The sequence below is a fragment of the Schistocerca serialis genome, chromosome 3 (genome assembly GCF_023864345.2).
Source record: "Schistocerca serialis cubense isolate TAMUIC-IGC-003099 chromosome 3, iqSchSeri2.2, whole genome shotgun sequence".
NCBI classification, from domain to species: Eukaryota; Metazoa; Arthropoda; class Insecta; order Orthoptera; family Acrididae; genus Schistocerca; species Schistocerca serialis.
In genome coordinates, this window is record NC_064640.1 from 456,635,693 (window position 1) to 456,661,040 (window position 25,348).

Consider the following 25,348-nt stretch of genomic DNA (forward strand, 5'->3'; position numbering starts at 1 on the left):
CATGAACCACGGTGTTGGCCGTCGAATGGCGCTAGCTGCGCAGCATTTGTGCACCGCCGCCGTCAGTGTCAGCCAGTTTGCCGTGGCATACGGAGCTCCATCGCAGTCTTTAACACCGGTAGCATGCCGCGACAGCGTGGACGTGAACCGTATGTGCAGTTGACGGACTTTGAGCGAGGGCGTATAGTGGGCATGCGGGAGGCCGGGTGGACGTACCGCCGAATTGCTCAACACGTGGGGCGTGAGGTCTCCACAGTACATCGATGTTGTCGCCAGTGGTCGGCGGAAGGTGCACGTGCCCGTCGACCTGGGACCGGACCGCAGCGACGCACGGATGCACGCCAAGACCGTAGGATCCTACGCAGTGCCGTAGGGGACCGCACCGCCACTTCCCAGCAAATTAGGGACACTGTTGCTCCTGGGGTATCGGCGAGGACCATTCGTAACCATCTCCATGAAGCTGGGCTACCGTCCCGCACACCGTTAGGCCGTCTTCCGCTCACGCCCCAACATCGTGCAGCCCGCCTCCAGTGGTGTCGCGACAGGCGTGAATGGAGGGACGAATGGAGACGTGTTGTCTTCAGCGATGAGAGTCGCTTCTGCCTTGGTGCCAATGATGGTCGTATGCGTGTTTGGTGCCGTGCAGGTGAGCGCCACAATCAGGACTGCATACGACCGAGGCACACAGGGCCAACACCCGGCATCATGGTGTGGGGAGCGATCTCCTACACTGGCCGTACACCACTGGTGATCGTCGAGGGGACACTGAATAGTGCACGTTACATCCAAACCATCATCGAACCCATCGTTCTACCATTCCTAGACCGGCAAGGGAACTTGCTGTTCCAACAGGACAATGCATGTCCGCATGTATCCCGTGCCACCCAACGTGCTCTAGAAGGTGTAAGTCAACTACCCTGGCCAGCAAGATCTCCGGATCTGTCCCCCATTGAGCATGTTTGGGACTGGATGAAGCGTCATCTCACGTGGTCTGCACTTCCAGCACGAACGCTGGTGCAACTGAGGCGCCAGGTGGAAATGGCATGGCAAGCCATTCCACAGGACTACATCCAGCATCTCTACGATCGTCTCCATGGGAGAATAGCAGCCTGCATTGCTGCGAAAGGTGGATATACACTGTACTAGTGCCGACATTGTGCATGCTCTGTTGCCTGTGTCTATGTGCCTGTGGTTCTGTCAGTGTGATCATGTGATGTATCTGACCCCAGGAATGTGTCAATAAAGTTTCCCCTTCCTGGGACAATGAATTCACGGTGTTCTTATTTCAATTTCCAGGAGTGTATTTACTGACTGCTGCATCCTGCACCTCTCCCTTTCATACTGATGAACTGTAACAAAACTAAATCAGATAAGAAAACTTCTGTTCCTTCCATTCCATAATCAAAGAACAATCAGGTATCCAAAAAAAGGTACTGTGATTAAACCACATTACTTAAACAGTTGACTGTATATATTGAGGAAACACAATTTGAGTTTTAAAGATTTGTTTCTTGTTATTAGTTTTGGATCATTGTCCCAACCCTCAGACATCTTGCTCCAACTTGTAATTCCCTTCTGTCCTGAGTCTTCTTCATTTAGTTGTTCTGATTTCACATTCATAATTGTACTATTTTTAAAAGAGAACCAGTTGCCATTGATATTTGAATCCTGTTTACAATCAGTGTTACAAGATCACAAAGAAAAAATGCCAAAAACCAAAATGAACTTTATATTAAAATAATTTTTTTTTTTGTATTACAGTGAGTCCTTTTTTTATAAATTTCAGTTGCTGAATTTGCCTCAAACTATTTTACACAAAAATGGTACCATTATCTGGTGATTTTAACTTTCATTATCATGCCAATGAAACAAAGAAACAGTTTTCATGACTGAATGGATTCATGATATACACTCTAAGATAAAAAAAAGTGACACACTACAAAGGAATTATCCAAATGTGATGGAAATCAGTAGATGCGCTGTACATGAACAGACAAACAAATGATTACAATTTCAGAAAAATTGGATGATTTATTCAAGAGAAAGAGCTTCACAAATTGAGCGCATCAGTAATGTGTTGGTCCACTTCTGGTCCTTGTGCAAGCAACTGTTTGGCTTGGCACTGATTGATAGATTTGCTGGATGTCCTCCTGAGGGATACTGTGCCAAATTCTGTCCAATTAGCATGTTAGATTGTCAAAATCCAGAGTTGGTATGAGAGTCACATCCATAATGCTCAAAATGTTCTCCATTGGGAAGAGATCCAGTGACCTTGCTGGCCAAGACAGGGTTTGGAAAGCATGAAGACAAGCAGTAGAAACCCTCACCAAGTGTGGACGGGCATTATCTTCCTGAAATGTAATCCCAGGGTGGCTTGTTATGAAGGGAAACAGAACGGGGTATAGAATATTGTTGACATATCACTGTACTGTGAGGATGCTGTGAATGACAACTGTAGGAACCCTGCTATTAAAAGAAATAGCACCCCAGACCATCACTCCTGCTTGTCAGGCCATATGGTGGGCGACAGCAGTCAGGTTGGTATCCCACTGCTGTCCATGGAATCCCAAGACATGTCTTTGGTCTGGAATCCATTTAACTGGAATAAATTGTCTTCAGTGATGAGCAGCAAAGATTTGTATGGACATGCCGCAGACAGATTTGGTATACCAACCTGACTGTCACCTGCCATATGGCCCGACAAGTGGGAGTGATGGTCTGGGGTGCCATTTCTTTTGGTAGCAGAACCCCTTTGGTCATCCACAGCATCCTTACAGTACAGTGGTACATTGATGATACTCTACAACCCATTTTGTTGTCCTTCATGTCAATCCATCCTGACATTACATTCGAATAAGATAATACCTGCCCACGTACAAGAAGAGTTCTACTGCTTGCCTTTGTCCTTTCCTAACCATACCTTGGACAGCAAGGTTGCCAAATTTCTCTGTAACTGAGAATGTTTGGTGCATTATGGGGACAATCTAACATTCTGATTTATCAGAATTTAGCATGATATCCCTCAGGAGGGCGCCCAATAACTGTGTCAACCAATGCTAAGTGCTTGACTAAGAGCCACAGGTGGACTAACACGTTATTGTCTTGCTCATTTTGTAAAGTCCCTTGTCTTGAATTAATGATCCAGTTTTTTGTGAAACTGTAATCATTTGTTTGTCTTCACATGGACATCACATCTACTGATTTCTGTCCCATGTGGATAATTGCTTCATGGCACATCATTTTTTTTAAATGCCACTAAGCAACTGTTACAAAACTGTGAAAGGCACTTCCAAAAGTCATTGTGTGATTGAAAGCTCTTTTGTCAGGCATCTTTAACTGTTTTTCTTTTTCTGGCAGAAACAAAAGACAAAAGCGTTGCTGCAAGTTTTCAAACAGTATATTACCAACCAATAAATATGGTTTTCAAGTCAATTTAGAAACCTCTTAATGGTTTTCAATACACAGATAGTGAAAAAAGAGACTCTAGCTTCAGTAGAATTCTTATATATACATATGTATAATATGTGCTTGGAAATATGTAGCTAGTAGATAATTTGTTGCCTTACAGTTCCACCAACCTGGGTGGTTGAACCAAAGGATACCTCAGCCAAGCTGGGACAGTCTGTAATCATAGACTGTAAAGTAGATGGTTTCCCACAGCCCACAGTGTCATGGAAAAAAGCATCAGGTAATGCATTTCTAGTTTATCAGGCCCCCATCTCTCTCTCTCTCTCTCTCTCTCTCTCTCTCTCTCTCTCTCTCGTTTAACAGCAATATATAATTTCTCCTTTTGAACTGAACTGAAAAGTGTGTCTTCAGAGAGTATTTCAATGACATAACATGTATGCAACTTGATTACATATTAACAGAATAATAGTACTGCAAACCTCCATCCCACCTTCAGTGATTCCTCCTCTTGATCCTGGGTTATCTGATACATTTACTTTGTGCTGGTAATAGTCAATCATATTTTTCTATACAGCTTTAAGGACATTGTGTCCTTTTTGCTTTATTCAACATTCATTTTCCCGTACATCATTTATTTAGTTTTTGCAACATGGTATAATAATTTAAAAGTTTTGCCATCCAATTGTCTTTGATTAAAATTAAAACCACATTTTGTTGACAGCCTGAAGGTTGGTTTGAACACCAAAGTGCTTTACTAGTATGATATTAGATATGATTTTGCCTAGGACCAACTGAGAATGGAAACTCAAATCTTTGGATATCTAATCTGACAGTTACCCACTTACTCTCTGAATGACACAATTAAATTAATGCACTTGTAAATATAAATTTCTGTCAACTGATAAATACTTAATTATGAGGTACATTCAATAAGTAATGAAACACATTTTGTTTCTGAAAGCCGGTTGGTTTTATTCAGGATTGCAATATACCATATTATTCCCTCTCTGTTGGCTAGAAAATCCTATTTTTCAATATAATCTCTATTATATGTGCCATCTTACTTTGAGGACCTGTATACCAACATGTTACCACTCCACTGGTTGACTTCAGAGCCATTTCTTGCTGCATCAATATCTCCCCATCAGCCAACTGCTTCCCTTGAAGTGCATCCTTCATTGGGCCAACAGATGAAAGTCAGAAGGTCTGAGATCTGGGTTGTAGGACTGATGAGGAAGAACAGTCCAATGAAGTGTTGTGGACTCCTTTCAGGTCTGCAGACTTATGTGAGTCTTTGTGTTGTCATGGAGAAGGAGACGTTTGTTTGCATTTTTGTGGCAATGACCATGCTGAAGTTGTTTCTTCAGCTTCCTGAGGGTAGCATGATACATAATAGAATTGATCATTGCACCATAAGGGAGGACGTGAAATAGAATAACCCCTTCAGAGTCCATGAAGACTGTCACTACAATTTTATTTCCTGTGGGTGCAGCTTTGAACTGTTCCTTTGGAGGATAGGTGATGTGGCACCACTCCATGGATTGGTGTTTTGTTTCTAGTTCAAAGTGATGAACCCATGTTTCATTGCCTGTGTTGATGTCTCATAAAGAATTGTCACAATCAGCCTCATAACATGCAATCAATTCCAAAAAAAATTGTCCTTCTGTCAGACAGTGGTGAACCCAGTGGGCATACAACTTTGACTATCCCAACTGGTGGATGAGTGTGTCAGCACTACCAACAGAGACATCCAGTTGTACAGCAAGGTGTTGAATGTGATTCATCACTCACCTCAAAGGAAAGTGTATGTATGATCAAACATTGTAGGAATCACTGGATGGCCAGAATGAGGGAGATAAGACAGGTTGACACAACCTTAATTGTGATGATGTCAGATACCTCTCTCTATGACTCACCATTCTTTTGTTCACTGCCAGGTCTCCATAGGCATTATTCTCCATGAATATCTGTGATGCTCTGGTTTCCTCCCAAAAGAAACTCACTGAAAGCTCTCTGCTTCGAATACACCTCCATTAAAGATGCAATTTTGATGGCTATGTATAGCACTGCCACCTACTGGAATTTTGTGAAACTATAGGGATGAAGCAGAATATTCCACAATGTCCCACAACAAATTCTGAATTTTTTCAACTGAAATTGGCAGAGATAAAAATGTGTTGCCTTACTTATTATACAACCCTCAAAATTAAGTTATGTGCAATTTACACTGCAATACAAATGTTGTTCAGAGGCCTACTTAATTTGTATTTTTATGATATTAGATGACTTAAATACAGTAAGTGTTTTGTCATAAAAGAATGAAAAATATATACCCGCTACTACAAACCTGAAGTTGTTAATATATCATTTCTTTTTCAGGTTCAAAACCTGGACATTACTTGGATTTAGCTCATCAACACAGAAAGGAAACAAAACTGTTAAAAGTCAATGCTAACCCAGAACCAGTTCAGGTTTTAGCAAATGGCTCCTTATTTATAGAAACAATCTCTCAGGATGATGAAGGACATTATCTGTGTGAGGCGAGCAACAATATTAGTGTTGGACTGAGTGCTGTAGTCCAACTAACAGTACATGGTAGGGCCTATATCAATTATTTGACTAAGTAATACTTAAAAAGTATCTTCATATTCTCAGTAAGTTTTCTTCAGATGATTTTTAATTTGAACAACTTATTCAGTAGTGTTATGAAACTATACAGTCAGTTAAACATTAATGTGAGAAATCTATTTCACAGTTGAGTATCAAAGTATGTGATTCCAACATCCAAAAATGTTGGTATAAAGTGAAATATTTAAATTTAATCTGTTACGGTATTCTACCTTGGCAACTGACAAAATATCAGCAATAATAAAAACATATTATATACAAAGTAATTTTACATAATTTTTCTGCTGGACAGCTTAAACACATCATAGTGAAGGAATGATGATTTTATGAATTTCCTCTGCATAAAACCAGGAAAGTTAAAGTATTAGATGTGTAATTTCTCAGTGGAATTTTTTCTTTCTTAAAACTCTCTACCAAACTGTCGCTTGGACTTGATAAGCAACACATGAGGTATGTGGCACATTTTGTAAGTCACCAAGTAACTACTCATTACATAATCATTCATTCTGTGACAGTGTGTAACTGTTTCACACAACAAAGAGAGTCACTTCTGACTGCTGCCAAATATGTACTCAGTGTTGTAGTTGGCAGGAGAGCCAACACCGTGTTACTAGAGGAGGCCAAAATGCACGCGTTTTAGCTCACGCAGGCTGGCGTGAGGTCTAGAACAGGACAAGGAAATTAGAATTTAGAAAAACGGACATAGTTGGTGGAATACTTAACTTCAATCCATTAATGATGACTGTCGGTCTTGACGGTACATGATTCACAATATCAACAGTAACTGATAATGGCGCCTTGCTAGGTCATAGCAAATGACGTAGCTGAAGGCTATGCTAAACTATCGTCTCGGCAAATGAGAATGTAAGTAGGCAGTGAACCATCGCTAGCAAAGTCAGCTGTACAACTGGGGCGAGTGCTAGGAAGTCTCTTTAGACCTGCCATGTGGCGGCGCTTGGTCTGCAATCAATGATAGTGGCAACACGCGGGTCTGACGTATACTAACAGACCGCGGCCGATTTAAAGGCTACCACCTAGCAAGTGTGGTGTCTGGCAGTGACACCACATTCCTACCCCACAAATCGGCGTACAGTTGTGGTATAAGGCTTCCGCCCGCCGTAGGGAGAGGACCCCATGTTGACGTGTGCGATGAGGTGGGGAGCCTAACAACAGCCGAGGCTGTGCCACCCACACCCTGCCATTTGGACTGCAGGGAGCTAGGAAACGCCTGAAAACCTGCTCCAGGGTGCACGCCAACATGCGGTGTGTGCACCCGCAGAGAGACAGGAGGGGCCGAATCAACCTCCATCGGGCTGGGACACCCGATGGGCGAAGACGACATATGGTCTGAAGTGGGCAAGACTTCCATGTCGGAGGACAACTGGTCACGGGAAGCGACCGGCAGCGTGTGATCGAGGGAGGCGCCCGGAGTTTGGCGCTGACTGGACGGCACCATCACTGAAAGCAGGCGGCGAGCAGCAGATCCCGTGTGACGACAGAGGCGCAGCTGATTGAGATGCCGACGCACCTCACCAGAGGCCCCAAAACCAGATACATAGCACGGCCAAGGCAGCAAAGAATGCAACCTTTGAGCCAACGCCGTGAACCTCGATAGTGGCGATAGTAGACAACGTCGCCTGGAGCAAAACCAGGTGTCTGCCGCTGCACAGGAACCTGATGCGGCAGATGTAGCAAAGACATCAAGGTTCAATGATGACGACCGTGGAGCAACTCAGCCGGTGAGCAACCATCTCGGGGTGAGAGCGATACGAGGACAAAAAGAGCAATAACGCGTCCACCCGAGAATGCAACTCTTTCAACTTCAACATCTGTGACTTGAAAGTCCTGACCAATCGTTCAGTGGCACCGTTTGACTGTGGCGAAAATGGCGCGGACGTCAGATGTTGAATACCTAGGGCCTTGCAGAATGACTGAAATTCTGAGGACATGAATTGTGGGCCATTGTCGGAAACAATAGTCTGTGGAAGACCTTCAGTGCAAAAGATGGCAGATAACGCTTGGATGGTGGCAGATGACGTCGTGGAAGACATCTGGATAACAAAAGGAAAATTACTGAATGAATCTACCACAACCAACCATCGAGCATTCCAGAATGGACCAGCAAAATCGATGTGTAAGGGTTGCCAAGGGGAAGTGGCTTTTGGCCATGCAAAGAATTTCCGCGGTGGTGCTGATTGTTGTTCGGCACACACCATGCAAGAAGAGCACATATTCGTAATTGCGGCATCGATTCCGAACCAAGTACAGTGCTGACAAGCAAGTTGTTTCGTTCTCACTATACCCCAATGTCCTTGGTGGAGAAGCTGTAAGACAGAGGACTGTAATGAATGTGGGACCACGACCCTGGACTGATCATTATCAGAACGCAACAGCAAAACACCACGTTGTACAAAAAGTCTCTCCTGGTGAGCAAAAAATTGGTGAACCAACGGATCCCTGATCCGTTACTTTGACAAGGGCCATTGCGTAGCAACAAAACGCAGAACGGTAGCAAGGACAGGGTCGGCAGCTGTGGCTGTAGCTACGCGACGAAAATCAATCGGAAACAATTCGACCACATCATTGGTTTCCGAATCAATGAACATGCAAGCAAGTTCGGAGGAATCGAATGCCGTATCCTCAGCAACAGGCAAGCGGGACAACGCATTGGCGTTTCCGTGCTTAGCAGTGGACCGATACAAGATATCGTAGCGGTACTGTGAGAGGAAAATAGACCAGCGAATGAAATTCTGCACTGTACGTGGAGGTACAGGCTTGGTTGAATGAAAAAGTGATGTCAAAGGTTTGTGGTCTGTGATTATGGTAAAGTGACGACCATACAAGAAATCATGAAATGGAAGAGGCGTGTGGAACATATCGGTGATAATAGTAGATTTTTCCCAGCACACTCTGTAGCTGCTTCAAATTCTGCGGTGAAGGCAAGTCTTGTATGGCATGGAGGTGCTCAGGACTGGGATGTATGCCTTGGGCATTGAGTACATGTCCCAGGTATGGCAAGTCACGAGCAAAAAACACACATTTGTCCTTCCGCAAGCGAAGACCATTTTGTCGTAAGACCTGAAATAATGTTCTGAGAATGGCCAAATGTTCTTCTTCCGTCTTTCCGGAGATCACAATATTGTCCAGATAATTTGCTGCAGTAGGGACCGATGCACAAACAGTTTGTCGATATTGCTGAAACAATGCAGGGGCGGATGCACACCCAAATGGCAGTCGTTTGAATCGATACAAATCAAGATGCGTGTTAATCACCAATACACGCTGGGATTCTTCGTCCACCGGTATTTGCAAGTACGCATCTGCTAGGTCCAACTTCGAAATATATTTACCCGGGCACAGTTTGTCAAAAAGATCTTTCGGGTGGGGTAAAGGAAAAGTTGCAATCACGAGTTGTGGATTCACTGTTGCCTTGAAGTCCACACAAAGTCTCAATTTTCCCGAAGGTTTTGGAAAAATTACTAAGGGTGATGCCCAGAGAGATGCCTGCCCACGTTCAATTACACCTTGTGATTCCAATTCGTGTAATGTTTTTGTCACCTCATCACGCAATGCGTGGGGAACATTGCGTGCTTTGAAAAATTTCGGTTGCGGGTTTACTTTCAGTTCCAAATGTGATTTATAGTTCTTAGCGCAACCGAAGCCCGGTGCAAAAATATCTGCAAATTCTTCACATAGACGAGAAACACTGTCTGAAGGCACAGTCTGGTTCACTGATAGGACCTGATTGACTATAGACAAGTTAAACAACTGAAATAAATCGAAACCAAACAAGTTCACTGCAGAAGAAGAACGAAGGACGTAAAATGACACAAGTTTTGTTTGTCCTTTGTATGTTACAAGAAGGTTGCACTGTCCTAACACAGGGATCTCTTAACCTGAATAGCTAGTTAACTTAACATTTGCGGCACACAATGGAGGTGTGCCCAGCAGTTTGTAAGTGTCTTGATTGATCAGTGAAACTGCAGCCCCGGTATCGAGCTGGAATGGTATCACTTTCTTGTTAATGTCCAAGTCCACATAAAGTTTATTGTCCTGCTGACGACAAGAGCGACTGTCTCATGCAACGTGGACTGACACTGGTACAAAATCACTTGTGACGTGACGGGAGTTCTGGCGATGTCGACACACACTATTTGTGGGATGAACACAGTCACTGTTAGAGAGAGTGGCACTGGGCGGAGTGGAATGAACTACACGTATTTCCATGGGCGAAGTTTCGCGAGCCTGAGTATCCCTGGTTCGATTCATATTCCAGCGCAAAGCAAAGCGCCTGGAATGGTTTTGAGCTTCTGATCTGAGCTTTTTCTGGTAAACACTCTGAACATGCCCTTTTTTATTACAATAAAAGCAAATAGCTTGGCGTGACGGGCAATTCTCATGCGAATGTCTAGTAGCGCACCGCGGGCAGGATTTGAGCACTGCATTTGCTTGCCAGCGTAGCACACGTGGCTGAGAGCCTGGCGGCAGTGGCGCGGCCGGGCTCGGGGGCTGTTTACTGCTCTGTGCAGCTCGCCCAGTGGGCTGGTTAACCTGACACATGGCTGGTGAAGTTTCAAATGATTCCTGAGACAAGTCAAGTGTCTGCTGCCGATCCAATATGTCCATCACTTGTTGAAGGGAGGGATTGACTAGTTTCAAAATCTGTTCAATTATACGAACATCAGAAACGTTCTGTGCAATTGCATCACGTACTATAGTATCTGAATAAGGGAGTCCACATTGACACTCAAAAGCACAATCCCTAGTAAGGCCTTTGAAGGTTGCAGCCCACTCCTGATTAGTCTGACCAGCTGTACATTTTGTACGAAAGAAGGTATACCGTTTTGCAACTACATTGACTGATTCTTTGAAATATGCATCTAATGCAGACAAAATTTCTTCGTAGGACAGAGTTGCTACGTCGTGTTGGGGAAATAATTTGACTATCACACGGTATGTGTTCACCCCGACTGATGATAACAAAAAAGGCTGCCGCTCGTTACCTTGAATTCTGTAGGTGGCGAGATGGAATCCAAATTGGCGTGACCACACCGTCCAGCTTTCCAGTGCAGCATCAAAAGGTCAAAAAGTTGGTGCAAATGCGTTTTGTGGCTGTGTTAGCGGTGGAGCAGCTGCTGCCACATCGTTTTGCATCGCACATTGACCCTGGATGAGCTGTCCAAGGGCATCCAGTAATGCCTGCATCTGCTGATTCTGTAAGCGATAAAATTCGGACAGTACATCTGGAGATTGTGGCAAAGGCATTACACAAGTAAATCAGGGCAATATCAATAAGAACGCGGTTGTGCCTCGTCGCCGATGTTGTGGTTGGCAGGAGAGACAACACCGTGTTACTAGAGGAGGACGAAATGCACGCGTTTTAGCTCACACAGGCTGGCGTGAGGTCTGGAACAGGACAAGGAAATTAGAATTTAGAAAAATGGACATAGCTGGTGGAATACTTAAGTTTAATCCATTAATGATGAACGTCGGTCTTGACGGTACATGATTCACAATATCAATAGTAATTGATAATGGCGCCTTGCTAGGTCATAGCAAATGATGTAGCTGAAGGCTATGCTAAACTATCGTCTCGGTAAATGAGAACGTAAGTAAGCAGTGAACCATCGCTAGCAAAGTTGGCTGTACAACTGGGGCGAGTGCTAGGAAGTCTCTCTAGACCTGCCGTGTGGCAGTGCTCGGTCTGCAATCACTGACACTGGCAACACGCAGGTCCGACGTATACTAACGGACCGCGGCCGATTTAAAGGCTACCACATAGCAAGTGTGGTGTCTGGCGGTGACACCACACTCAGAAATAAAGAAACAAGATAGAATAAACAAAAGCTGAAAAAGTAAGTATGGAGGCTTTTCTACGTACCTCCCATAAAAAAATTTGAATTGAATAATAAGAAGATCAAATAAAAACTTTCAAGATTGTCCCCTAACTATCAAAGGTGTTATGTATACTTTGGAAAAATACTCTTCAAGTACAGATAACAACTGGAACACAGATTATGGTCAAAACAAAGAGTGAAACTTATATGGGATCTAGTGACTTGATAGAAAGAAGTCTTCTAAATTTCAACATCTCTTCAAATTGTAGAACATGAACAAAAAAATGACCCATTGTGTAGAAAGAAAATGTAAGTAGAGGCAGTGGGCAGTGGAAGTGAAGATGATTATATTTCCTCAAGGGAAAAATGGAGAAAATGAGTCTTGGTTGTAGGATGAAATTGTTGGATTGAAGACAGGTCCACTGTAATTAAGAGTGTGAAATGGAAGACTGTATGGTGTATTACATGATGAACTGTTTACAGGTGAAACCAGTGATGAATAGAGCAGAATGCTGGAAATTCAGTATATTAGTGGATTGAAAAGCAAGAAATGGAAGGCTATTATGTGGCTCTATACAGGGCAAAAGCAGCCTGGACTGATATTTTAGCCACTGTAGTGCCGCCTATAATATACACACATCAAGAACAGTTTTGCAACACCCCAGTTCCCAGAACTCCTGAAGATAGACATTGACTGTAGATATTGTATCACAGACACAGTCCCTCTGACTGTTCTGAGATTTCACTAAACCTGTCCAAAGATGTAAACAACAATGCATGAGCAGTGCCTATTAGATGGAGTAGATGGAGGGGGTCCGACAGAAAATCAGTTCCAGTGATTCCACCAAGAAGGAGGTACACAGCTCACGTTGTCTGTAGTTCATCCATGCCTAGATGGTCAATACTGTGGTTTGATTGCATCCACATTTTTACTTTGTGCCAGGAAGGGCTCTCAACAAGGATAGTGTCCAGCCGTCTCGGAGTGAACCAAAATGATGTTGTTTGCACATGGAGGAGATACAGAGAGGTGGAAACTGTCGATGACATGCCTTGCTCAGGCTGTCTAAAGGCTACTGCTGCAGTGGATGACAACCACCTATGGTTTATGGCTTGAAGGAACCCTGACAGCAATGCAACCATGTTGAATAATGCTTTTTGTGCAGCCACAGGACGTTGTGTTATGACTCATACTGTGTGTAATAGGCTGCATGATGTGCACCTTCACTCCCAATGTCCATAGCGAGGTCCATCTTTGCAAACACGACACCATGCAGCAAGGTACAGATGGACCCAACAACATGCCGGATAGACTGCTCAGGATTGGCATCATGTTCTCTTCACTGATGAGTGTCGTGTATGCCTTCAGCCAGACAATCGTCGGAGATGTGTTTGGAGGCAACCCGGTCAGGCTGAACACTTTAGACACACTCTCCAGCGAGTGCAGAATGGTGGTGATTCCCTTCTGTTTTGGGGTGGCATTATGTGGGGCTGATGTATGCCGCTGCTGCTCATGTAAGGGGCTGTAATGGCTGTATGATACATGAATGGCATCCTGTGACCAATACTGCAACCATATCGGCAGCGTATTGGTGAGGCATTCATCTTCATGGATGACAATTTGCACCCCCATCGTGCACATCTTGTGAACAACTTCCTTCAGGAAAATATCACTCGAGTAGAGTGGCCAGCTTGCTCTCCAGACATGAACACTATCGAACATGCATGGGATTGATTGAAAAGGGCTGTTTATGGACAATGTGACACACCAACCACTCTGAGGGATCTACGCCTAATCGCCAGCACCACATTTGAAACTGTTGCTTCCACCTCCACATGAGCATCAAGCATCTGTCTTTGCTTTCACTTGATATCTAAAGGCTGCCCTCTTGTGTACCCCTGGTCTCTGTTAAAAGCATTGCTGTTTATTCTTATTTTAGGTAATGCTCAGCCATAGGTTACTTCTCATGTTCCATTTGTTTATGGAGAACTTAGAACTTCAAGAAGAAAGCTCTGAACTCTATACGGTTGCATCCATTTTGCTTCCTACAGTATGTTGACAACGCCTTCCTCATATTGCTTGCATTCCTCATATGGTCTTTTGGAGAAACTGCACTGCAGCATTCTCAGTTACAGAGAAATTTGGCAACCTTGCTGGCCAAGGTATGGTTAGGAAAGGACAAAGGCAAGCAGTAGAACTCTTCTTGTGTGTGGGCAGGTATTATCTTATTGGAATGTAATGCCAGGATGGATTGACATGAAGGACAACAAAACGGGTTGTAGAGTATCATCAATGTACCACTGTGCTGTAAGGATGCAGTGGTACCAATGTTTGGTGCATTATGGGGACAATCTAACATTCTGATTGATCAGAATTTAGCATGATATCCCTCAGGAGGACACCCAATAACTGTGTCAACCAATGCTAAGTGCTTGACTAAGAGCCACAGGTGGACTAACACGTTATTGTCTTGCTCATTTTGTAAAGTTTCTTGTCTTGAATTAATGATCCAATTTTTGTGAAACTGTAATCATTTGTTTGTCTTCGCATGGAAATCACATCTATTGATTTCTGTCCCATTTGGATAATTGCTTCATGGTGCATCATTTTTTTTTAAATGCCACTAAGCAACTATTACAAAACTGTCAAAGGCACTTCCAAAAGTCATTGTGTGATTGAAAGCTCTTTAATGACATTAAGGAAGATTAGGAATCCTACTTTCATTCTCTGAAACAATTCGAAGTGTTTCAGGCTACAAATGACTCCCTAAAGCTGTCAGTATTATTGTCCTGGGCATCACCAGACACGATCTTTCTGCTGCGCAAGTTGGCACCGTTGTCAGACCCCGTGGCTCTCTTTTTTAATGAATGTGTGTGCTGCTGACTAACTACTATTCCCATCAATATCATGTTGTGGCATCTTGGCTTGAGTTCCATCAGTACCATAAACAGCCTGGTCAATCATTCCATTCTTGGGTCATGGACTTGCAGGGTCTCAGCCACAAATGTGACTTCACTTGTGCCAATCAGCATTGAAGGGTGTCATATTGTTGGCGGTAGAGTCCACCGTGAGGGTACTTCTCTCATGCCATCGTCATGGTACCGCCCACAGAGAGCAACATTGTTTGGACTCCTCCTTGTACAATGTCTCTATGGGTCCACAGTGCTTTTTTGTCCAATCTTGTGCAGGATGTTCCCTTTGCTGGAAGATGTGCATGGGCTGTCAGAAAGATGGCTGTCTCCAATCAGTCTGTCCCAGCCGCTCAACCCGCACATGCCCCTCACCCATGGGTCATCAGGATACCATGCATACGCTGCAATCAGTCATTCCACTAGAAGACCCATTGACGTGGAAGTTGTTGTTCACGCTCTGCATTTTGAATGTGGACATTAATTTCCAGATCAATACGGGGGGCACCGACTCCTTGATCAATCTGGCGATGTATACATGTCTTTGTACCCCACAGTCATCTCCCACCTCTCAGTGATTGGTCACATATGGTGATGGTTCTATTCCCTTCTATGGGCAGTTCTCGGTCCCAGCCACCTATAAACACGTTCCCTGTCTCCTAACACTACTGGTGGTTGACCATCCATTGGCTTCAAACATGTTTGGACTCAATGCTTTCACATTATTTGGCTTTTTGATTTCTGATGAAGTTAAGGTCATTTCCACTGCCGTCCCATTCCAAGACCTCGATGATTTGTGCTTGGCCTATGCCTCTTTGTTTCAGTCTGACTTAGGGTGTGCTTTTGACTTCAAGGTGCACATTGCTCTCTGACCAGATGCTCAACTGCAGTTTTTCTGGACTCAACCTGTTCCAGTGGCCTTATGTTCAGCAGTCAACAAGACCGATCGACTGCAGGCTGCTGGCATCATTGAGCCCATGAAAGTGAGTGCTTTGGTGTCCCTGTTAGTGGTGGTCAGTAAACCCAATGGCTCCCTTCACCAATGTGGGGATTTTAGAGCTACAATCAATGCACAGTCTCTGGTTGAAATTTATCCCATTCCCCAGCAGGAAGACCTTGTCATCAAACTGGTGCTTGGCTAGTACTTCTCTCAGGTTGACCTGGCAGAGGCTTACCATCAATTTGGGCAAGGCTAACTACTACATAAAGTTTTTACCCCAGGCTGCTGATGTTGCACAGCTCCTCAATCGCTTGTGTCACAAAGGAGTGCCTTTCAACTGGACTCCTGCCTGTGATCATGCTTTTCTCCACTTGAAAACTATGCTGAAGTCTGCTCCTTGCCTGTTTCCCTTCTGTCCGGACTGCCCCATGGTTGAGGTGGCTGATGCTTTGACCTATGATATTGGTACAGTCTTGGCTCACAGGAATGAGGATGGCTCGGAACAGCCCATTGTGTATGCCTCAAATATGCTGTCCCCAGCATAGAGGAACTATTCTGAGACTGAGAAAGAGGCTCTGGTGATAGTTTTCACCATTAAAAAGTTTCATATCTACCTGTTTGGGATGAAGTTCACTCTCCTTACTGATCACAAGCCTTTGGTTACCCTATTCAGCCCACACACACACACACACACACACACACACACACACAACAGACACACCTCCCAGAGTGAATCACTCATCTCCAGCACTGGGCTCTGTTCTTATGAAGTTACACGTACGTTATCCAATATAACCCCACCTCTCAACACTTCAGTGCAGATGCATTGCCACATCTTCCCTTGGGCCTTGATCCCAAATTCCTCTGCTTTCACATTGATACAGCCCGCCAAGATACACAGGACGGATTTCCTATCACGGCTGCACAGGTCGCCATTGCCACATGCCAGGACCACATCCTAAGGCAGGTTCTCTGCTACATGACCCATGGCTGGCCCACCTATCTTTTCGCTGGTTGAAAACTGAATTCAGCCCCTGGTGGCATCTCTCACACAGACTATCGATTGTGGTGTGTGTTCTTCTCTTGGCCACGGAGACTGACGTCCATTGGGTGATCATCCTACCTTGTTTGTACCACCACGTCCTACGCTTGCTACAATGCAGACACTGGGGGATGTCCTGTATGAAGGCATTGGCTCACCGGCATATGTATTGGCCTGGCATAGATGGCAACATCAAATGCTTGGTACATGTGTGCTCGGTGTGTGCGTATCACCAGGCCAGCCCTTTGGAATCATTTGCACCCTGGCCCATGCCTCGCCACCCCTGGGACTGCATCCATCTCGATTTTATGGGCCTGTTTTCAGGATTGCTGTGGTTACTCATTGTGGATGCATACTCCAGATACCCATATGAGGTACACGTGGCGTCCACCATGCCTGATGCCACACTCATGGCCTTGGCTCAGGTTCTCACTATCGAAGGCCTGCCTCATACCTTGGTCTCTGATAATGGCCCCCAATTTGCAGCAGCCTCCTTCACGCATTCTGTCAGGCGTATGGTATCAAACACATCCGCACCCCTCCATTCCATCTGTCGTCCAATGTCACAGCAAAATGACTGATCAGGACACTTAAACAACAGCTGACAAGAGCAGTTGAATCCTCTGCCACCCTGGTCCATCTGCTGACATCATCACCTTCTGAGCCTCACCTCTGACCCTCTCAGCACTACACCCCAGCACAGCAGTGTGGGCCAGCTCATATGGAGGCAAGGCTGCTTGGACTTCCACCACAGTAGTCGCAACCCATGGGCAGCTTGTGACATTGGTACAGACTTAGAAGGGGCTCGAGCACCACCACCATAACCAACTCCAGCATCATACCCCTTCATGGCACCTCACCTCCCCTAATGTCCTCCACTTCCTTCTGGTGTGCATGAGGTCCTCAAGCCAGCCCCACTGCTGATGGCTGCCAGCTCCCGGCTCCCGGCAGGCATGCCAGCACTCCTTCCTGCATCCATAAGGATCGGAGGTGCTGTGTGATGCCCTGCCCTCTGGTGACATTTTGATGGATTCCACGGACTGCTATCCCAACCCATTGCTGATGGTGATGACCCAGGGTCTCCCTCCATTCCCTCCTTCTGCCCATCATGGCCTCCGTCTGGGTCGTTTCCACCCCTATGGACAAGTTTTGGGGGGGATCAGGAATCTGGTGTTGGAAGGTGCGGGAGTTGAACGTGTGCCAGAGTCTATGGACGTGGATACCCATTAGGGGTCTCTGTGCTCTGGCACGCACCTGCACCACGAGCCTCCCCCTGTGAGTGTGCCTCTCTCTGTACTGCGCTAAGTCTGCAGCCAATTGTGTTTCCCATGGTCCTGTATTTAGATAGCTGCATGGCACTATGCTGGCAGTCTGGTACTTGCTGTAGTTCACGTGTGCTTCTTGGCCTTACTGCATTCCAGTTCCATGTGTTGAGATACATACTGTCATTGTTTGGAGTGTTCCTGCATTGTTGTTGTCTCGCTATGTTTACCACCCCAGTTCTTGCTTGCTTACCTCGTGTTGTGTCCTGGTCAGTTCTAGTGTCTGTCATCCCCTACTTGTTTGTCTGTTTTGTCTATTCGTTGTTAGCAATACCTCCAGTGGCACCCCCACCTGGTGGCTTCATGTCTCCATTCTCTGCCGTGCACTGCTTGCTGGTCGCTCGCAGCTATAACAGAAACGATACTCCATATTTATACAATTTGATCAGAAGCTGCTTGTGAAGAACAGTATCAAAAGCCTTCTTAAAATCTAGAAATATGGAATGAATTTGAGATCCCTTGTCAATGGTGCTCATTACTTTGTGTAAATAAAGAGCTAGTTGTGTTTCACAATAACTGTGTTTTCTGAATACATGTTAACTGTGTGTCAATGGATCATTTTCTTTGAGATAACTCATAATTTTTTACCATAGTGTTCCGGAATCCTACTGTAAATGGATATAAGTGATATGGGCCTTTAATTCAGTGAATTGTTCTTATTTTATTTCTTGAGTGTTAGTGTGACCTGTGCTACTTTCCAGTTCTTAGACACTCTTCTTTCGTTGAGCAAGAAGTCATGTATGATTACTAAGTATCAAGTCTGCCTGCGTATCTGACAAGGGAACCTACCCATCGCACCCCCCTCAGATTTAGTTATAAGTTGGCACAGTGGATAGGCCTTGAAAAACTGAACACAGATCAATCGAGAAAACAGGAAGAAGTTGTGTGGAACTATGAAAAAAATAAGCAAAATATACAAACTGAGTAGTCCATGTGCAAGATAGGCAACATCAAGGAGCATCTGAGGTTAGGACCACCGTGGTCCCGTGGTTAGCGTGAGTAGCTGCGGATCAAGTGGTACTTGGTTCAAGTCTTCCCTCAGCTCAAAATTTTACTTTCTTTATTTTCGCAAAGTTATCATCTGTCCGTTCGTTCATTGACATCTCTGTTCACTGTAATAAGTTTAGTATCTGTGTTTTGCGACCGCACCGCAAAACCATGCGATTAGTAGACGAAAGGATGTGCTTCTCCAATGGGAACCGAAAACATTTGATTGCAAGGTCATAGGTCAACTGATTCCTCCACAGGAAAACACGTCTGATATATTCTATATGACACTGGTGACGGCATGTGCGTCACATGACAGGAATATGTTGTCGACCCACCTAACTTGTACATTTAGCGAATGGGTAAAAAGATTCTTCTACCTTGCCCAATTTAGGTTTTCTTGTGGATGTGATAATCACTCCCAAAAAAGTGATGAAAACATAAGAGTTTGTCACATAAACTGAAAATAAAAAATTAAACTTTTCACGTGAGGGAAGACTTGAACCTAGGACCTCTTGTTCTGTAGCTGCTCTCGCTAACCACGGGACCAAGGTGCTCCTTAACTCTCATTGTCCTTGATGTTGCCTATCTTCACATGGACTACTCAGTTTGTATATTTTGCTTATTTTTTTCGTAGTTCCGCACAACTTCTTCCGGTTTTCTCGATTGATCTGTGTTCAGTTTTTCAAGGCCTATCCACTGTGCCAACTTATAACTAAGTCTGAGGGGGGTGCGATGGGGAGGTTCCCTTGTGAGTGGTAACATGTTTGCTTGCCATTCAACGGGCCTGGGTTCAATTCCCAGCCAGGTCAAGGATTTTCTCTGCTTGTGGACTGGGTGTTGTGTTCTCCTCATCATCATCTCATCATTACCGACACACAAGGTGCCCAATGTGGCATCACCTGAAATAAGACCTGCAACCCAGCAGTCGAAACTTCCCTGGTTGCCAGCAATACCACATTATCATTTCGTTTTTTGCTAATTATCAGGCTCTTATATCAGCATACCCTGAAAGATGTGGCATTGGCCCCTCATGCCCCTGATGTCTCTCAGTCCCATGGTGAGACAGAAATCCTATTAGCTGGCCAACTTGTTTTCCACACCTGCATCACTTCCACCCATTCTGGAAGATTTTAGATGCTGCTATCACACCTATATAAGTGGAACACTGTACCAGCCCTGGCAGTCAGTTTTTTAACCCCTGATAATGATGGCTGAGTCAGCTATAGAAATCTTTGGTGTTTTATTAAGAGTGATGTGGCTTGTAACTTGAGAAAATTGTATCTGAAGCATGCCACTGTGAAAGAATGAGGTCACATTAAATATAATCAGTATTTCTAGCAGGCAATTAGTGTGGCTGCTGTGTGACATGAATAGGTGTTGTGTGTTCCATGTGTCATTTTTATGACCATAATAATGTGGCACAAATAAGTTTATATGCTATTTAACACAATTTGTATTTAAGTATGGCAATGCATTAACCTGTTACATATAAATGGACACAACAGTCGAAAATACTTAATTTGAAAGGCATATAACTGTTTTTACTGCATATAATATAAATTATTGAATAAAAATTCTTCTATACAGTTGAAGAAATTGCTTAGAAAGAAATTTTTTAGCTCGTAGTGGGTAGCCAGAAGACTTGTAGAGGACAGATGCTTAATGCAGGGACTGTCATCCAATGCTCGGCATAGATAAATCTAGCATTCACTTTTGGGCAACAAAAATTTATTTCTTAGACATGAGATACTCCAAGTTATTACACCAGATGGCATTATCTGGTGTAAATTAGGAAAGTATGTTAACTGAATACTTTGTTGCATACGATTTAAATTCCCATTAATTTGAATTTCCTAAACATTACGTATGAATGAATGCTGTCACAGTGATATCAACTAATAAAATATTCTGTGGTTTCAAACCATGTCAAATGGTTAACTGCCCATGAGCTCTTGGCAGAGATCTCCTCTGCCACTGTCATGTGGCTGACTGTTGTGTGAATGTCGCTGCCATTCTTATACAGCCACGTCGCCACCAGTAGTATCACTGGTGCCCAGTCCTGCACCATAGATAGCAATGTTGGACTGTCACAAAACTTCAACTCCCCAATCACAGGATCCCAAGCTGCAATCCACTGTGTTTATTGAGGCTGTTATTTGATATTCTTATCTCTATTGCTTCATTTATTATGATATTGCAGAATTCATTGTTTGTTTAACAATAGAAGTATCATTGAATGCAATCTGGTGTCCATTATCCAGTGCATGCCCTGCTACAGCTGATTGTTCAAGATATCACAGGTGGAAACACATTTGATGTTCCATTCATCACTGTTCAATAGTGCAAACAATGTGACTGATATAAGACTGCTCACACCCACACAGTATTTTGTATATTCCAGGTGTTCTGAGGCCTACATAATCTTTCACAGGCTTCATTAGTTGCTGGATCTATGCTTGGGATCCCAAGACTGTTGATTTTATGCCTCTTCAGAAGATGGCTAATCATCCCTATTATTGAGCCACAAAATGGTAAAAACGCAATCTTCTTTGTGTCTTCTTTGGAGGTCTTCCTTTTGAGGCTTAGCTGAAACTGCTTGTGAAATTTGTCTGTTGTTATAACTGTTTTCCTTGAAAACTTTATGTAAGTGGCTCAGTGTCTTTGGCAGGTTTTCAGCATGTGAGGTTGTTTCAGCTTGATGTATCATGGTCATGAGAACATACAGCTTGTGTGCTGGGTGGTGGTAGCTGGGGGCATGCAGATATCAATCCGTGTGCGTGGGCTTGCAATCAACAATGTGACTGAGACATCTATTGGCTTTGTGGCATACAAGAACATCCAGGAATGGCAAGGAACCATCCTTCTCCACTTCCATCATGAATTGTATGTAGTTGTGGATGTTGTTGATGTGTTCCAGGAGCTTTTACAGCTCTTCATGTCCATGAGGCCATATAACGAATGTATTGTTAATGTAGTGACAAAAACAACCAGGCTTAGCAGGAGCGATGTTCAAGGTGATGTCCTCAAAATGCTCCATAAAGAAGTTGGCTACAACCAGAGTAATAGCCTCCCCATCACAACACCATTCATCTGGCTTAAATATTTTCCACCATGTGAAAAATACAGTGACATCAGGGTATGTTTAATAAACCCATGATGGTGTCATCAAAGAACCGGAACAGCAAGTCTGTAGAATCTTGATGGGCACACATGGGAGTAGGGAAACCACATCAAAGCTAACCATAATATCTGCTTCACTAAGACATAGACATTTAATTCAATCGATGATGTTTGCTGTATTCTTTATATGGTGCACACAATGTCCAACGTGCATCGAGAGGAGACTAGCCAAATGCCTTGCAAGTCTATTGGTCAGCAATCTGATGATGCTCACTGTAGGCCTTAAAGGTGTATCCTTCTAACACATCTTTGGCAGACATTAGAATGTGGGTGGACTGGGTGCCTGGGGGAGGTGGTTTTTAATAACACTCTCGTCCAGCGATGACTGTTTGAGAAGCTCCAAAGTCTTCATTACTATTCTGGATGTTGGGTTCTGAGGCACTCTTTGGTACACATTTTCCTCCAGCATCCATCAGATTTTTGTGTCAAAGTTGGCTTGTTCCATCAGGATGGCAGCATTACCCTGGTCAGCTGGCGCGACTATGGCAAGAGAATCATTGTGGAGGGCACAGAGTCCATTGCACTCAGCTCTAGTCATGTTTGGTGCTGGCAGCTTGGATTTTAAAAAAAATGTGGCTCTTTGTTCTATGAATTCCTTCTGCAGTTTCACTGAGAAACTTATGAGTTGCTTGTTCAGCACACTTAATATGTCAATCAAAGGGATACTTCATGGTGAAGAAGCAAAGTTTAGTCCCTTCTTAAGTGCTGAGATGGCACCTGTGTAAAAGTTTCCTGTTGCCATATTGATTACGGTATGTTATGCAGTTTTTTGTCCCACCTTATAAAGAATATGCTGGATTTCACAGATCAAATTAAATACCTATGCCTTGGTAAGGGGATAGTGTGGTTAGTTTTGATGTGATTTCACTATTCATATGCGTGCCCATCACATACTCTATAGGCTTTCTGTTCTGGCTCTTTGACAACACCATCGTGTATTTATTTAAACATACCTTGAGGTCATTGCATTTTTATGTAGTGGAGAATATTTCAACCAGATGGATGGTGTCACAATGTGGAGCCCATTAACTCCAGTTGCAGCCAACCTCTGTATGGAATGTTTTGAGGATATCACATTGGACGTGGCTCCTGTAAAGCCAAGTTAATTTTATTTCTACATCAAAAATACCTTTGTCATATGGCCTCATGGACATGAAAAACTAGAAGAGTTCTTGTAACACTTCAGCAACGTCCACAACTGCTTAAAGTTCACAATGGAATTCGAGAAGGATGGTTCCTTGCCATCCTTGGATATCCTTGTCCACCGTAAACCCAATGAGTGTCTCAGTCACAGCATTAACCGTAAGCCCACCCACACAGATTGGTATCTGCATGGCACCAGCTACGACCACCCAACACAGAAACTGTCTGTTTGCAGGACTTTGGTACATCAAGCTGAAACCATCTCAGATGTTGAACACCTGCCAATGGGATTGAGCCACTTGCATATTGATTTCAAGGAAAATGGTTATAACAACAGACAAATTTCACAAACAATTTCACCTAAGCCATGAAAGCAGTAGGTCTCCAAGGAAGACACAAAGAAGATTGAATTTTTACCATTCTGTTGCTCAGTAATAGGGAAAATTAGCCATCTCCTGGAGTAACATCAAACCAACACAGTCTTCAGATCTCCAGCAAAGATCCAGCAACTAATGAAGCATCTGAAAGATGATGTAGTCCTCAGGACACCTGGAATGTACAAAATACTGTGTGGGTGTGGGCAGTCTCATGTCAGTCACACAGTCACACTATTAAACAGCAATGCATAGAACATGAATGGTGTTTCCACATACACTATTCCGAAAAATCAGATGGAGCAGAGCATGCACTGGAAAATGGACACCAAACAGCATTCAGTGATACTTCAATTATTAAATGGACCAACGGCTTGTGGGATAACATAGTCAATGAAGCAATAGAGATCAAAATATCAGACAATACCCTCAATAAAGACAGTGGATTGCCAGTAAGTACAGCCTGGGATCCTTTGATTGGGAAGTTGAAGTGGCCAGGGCAGTCATACCACCAAAACATTGCCATATACAGTGCATGATTGGTGGCAGTGCAGTTATATAAGCACAGCTGCAGCATTCAAATGGCAGTCAACCACTTGACAATGGTAGAGGAGACCCTGGCCAAAAGCTCATGGGCAGTTAACCACCTGACATGGCTTGAAACCTATGAATACTTTATTAATACATCCAAAACATATGAAATTTCTTCTTAAGTTATGAACCCTTTTGAATGCATGACATTTATTGTTGTTATTTCACCATTTTATGGGTAGAAAAGGGTATGCCGTGGTTTCTTGTAATTTATTTATTTTAAGTGAGAGGAATATTATATTCAAACACATTATTTACAGTTTCCTTTTCTGTAGTATCTGTAGTGCTGTGGATTATAATATTCTACAAAACGAACTTATTTCTGCCATTATGCCACACAGCAGGCATAGTCAGTTACTACTGTAAATACTGTGAATTGTTCATGCTTTGCCTTTGATGTCAACAAATATGTTTTGTTCAGTTTTGAACTATACTAAATTAACACTAATTTATTGACTGGACACAAAAAAATTTTAAAACTGTTTTCCATACAATGATAATCAAAATGACATTTCCCAATGACTTTTAACACAAAGCAAAAGAACAATTGGTGTTGATGCAAGATAGTATATCAAACATCTCATGAGCGATCACTGTCTCAATTGACTTTGTACATGTACAATAAAAAAGAAAGTGAACATATATTCATAAATACCCACAGAAGACACATGATGCCTATCAGAAGGGACACCATATATATGCTCTGTTTTTACTTGTACCATTGTTCATTGTATGGTAAGTGTGGTTCAGTAGCTTGGCCCATAAATAGCAGACTGCAAATGTAAAGGTCTGGAGCCTGGTTCCCAGTAAGTTATAGGATTTTTTCTAACACTTATCATTCCTTTCACCTTCAGCAGTAATTTATTAATGTGAAAAATGTCAAGTTCTCTGTGATTTGAGTCCACATAAAACTTTAGGTCCCTCTATAACTTGCTGGGTGAATCAATCAAAGGTTGGAGGAAGGCAAGGGCATACTTTCCACAACA

General features: G+C 43.6%; 1 protein-coding gene across 1 annotated transcript in view; it reads left to right on the forward strand.

The window, feature by feature from the left end:
- Positions 1 to 25,348, forward strand: part of LOC126470920 (Down syndrome cell adhesion molecule-like protein Dscam2) — a 504,863-nt gene that overhangs the window by 202,629 nt on the left and 276,886 nt on the right. Inside the window, exons 8-9 of the mRNA XM_050098951.1 lie at positions 3,569 to 3,688; positions 5,788 to 6,003. Of these exons, the coding sequence (XP_049954908.1) occupies positions 3,569 to 3,688; positions 5,788 to 6,003 (336 nt within the window). The remainder of the gene's footprint in view (positions 1 to 3,568; positions 3,689 to 5,787; positions 6,004 to 25,348) is intronic.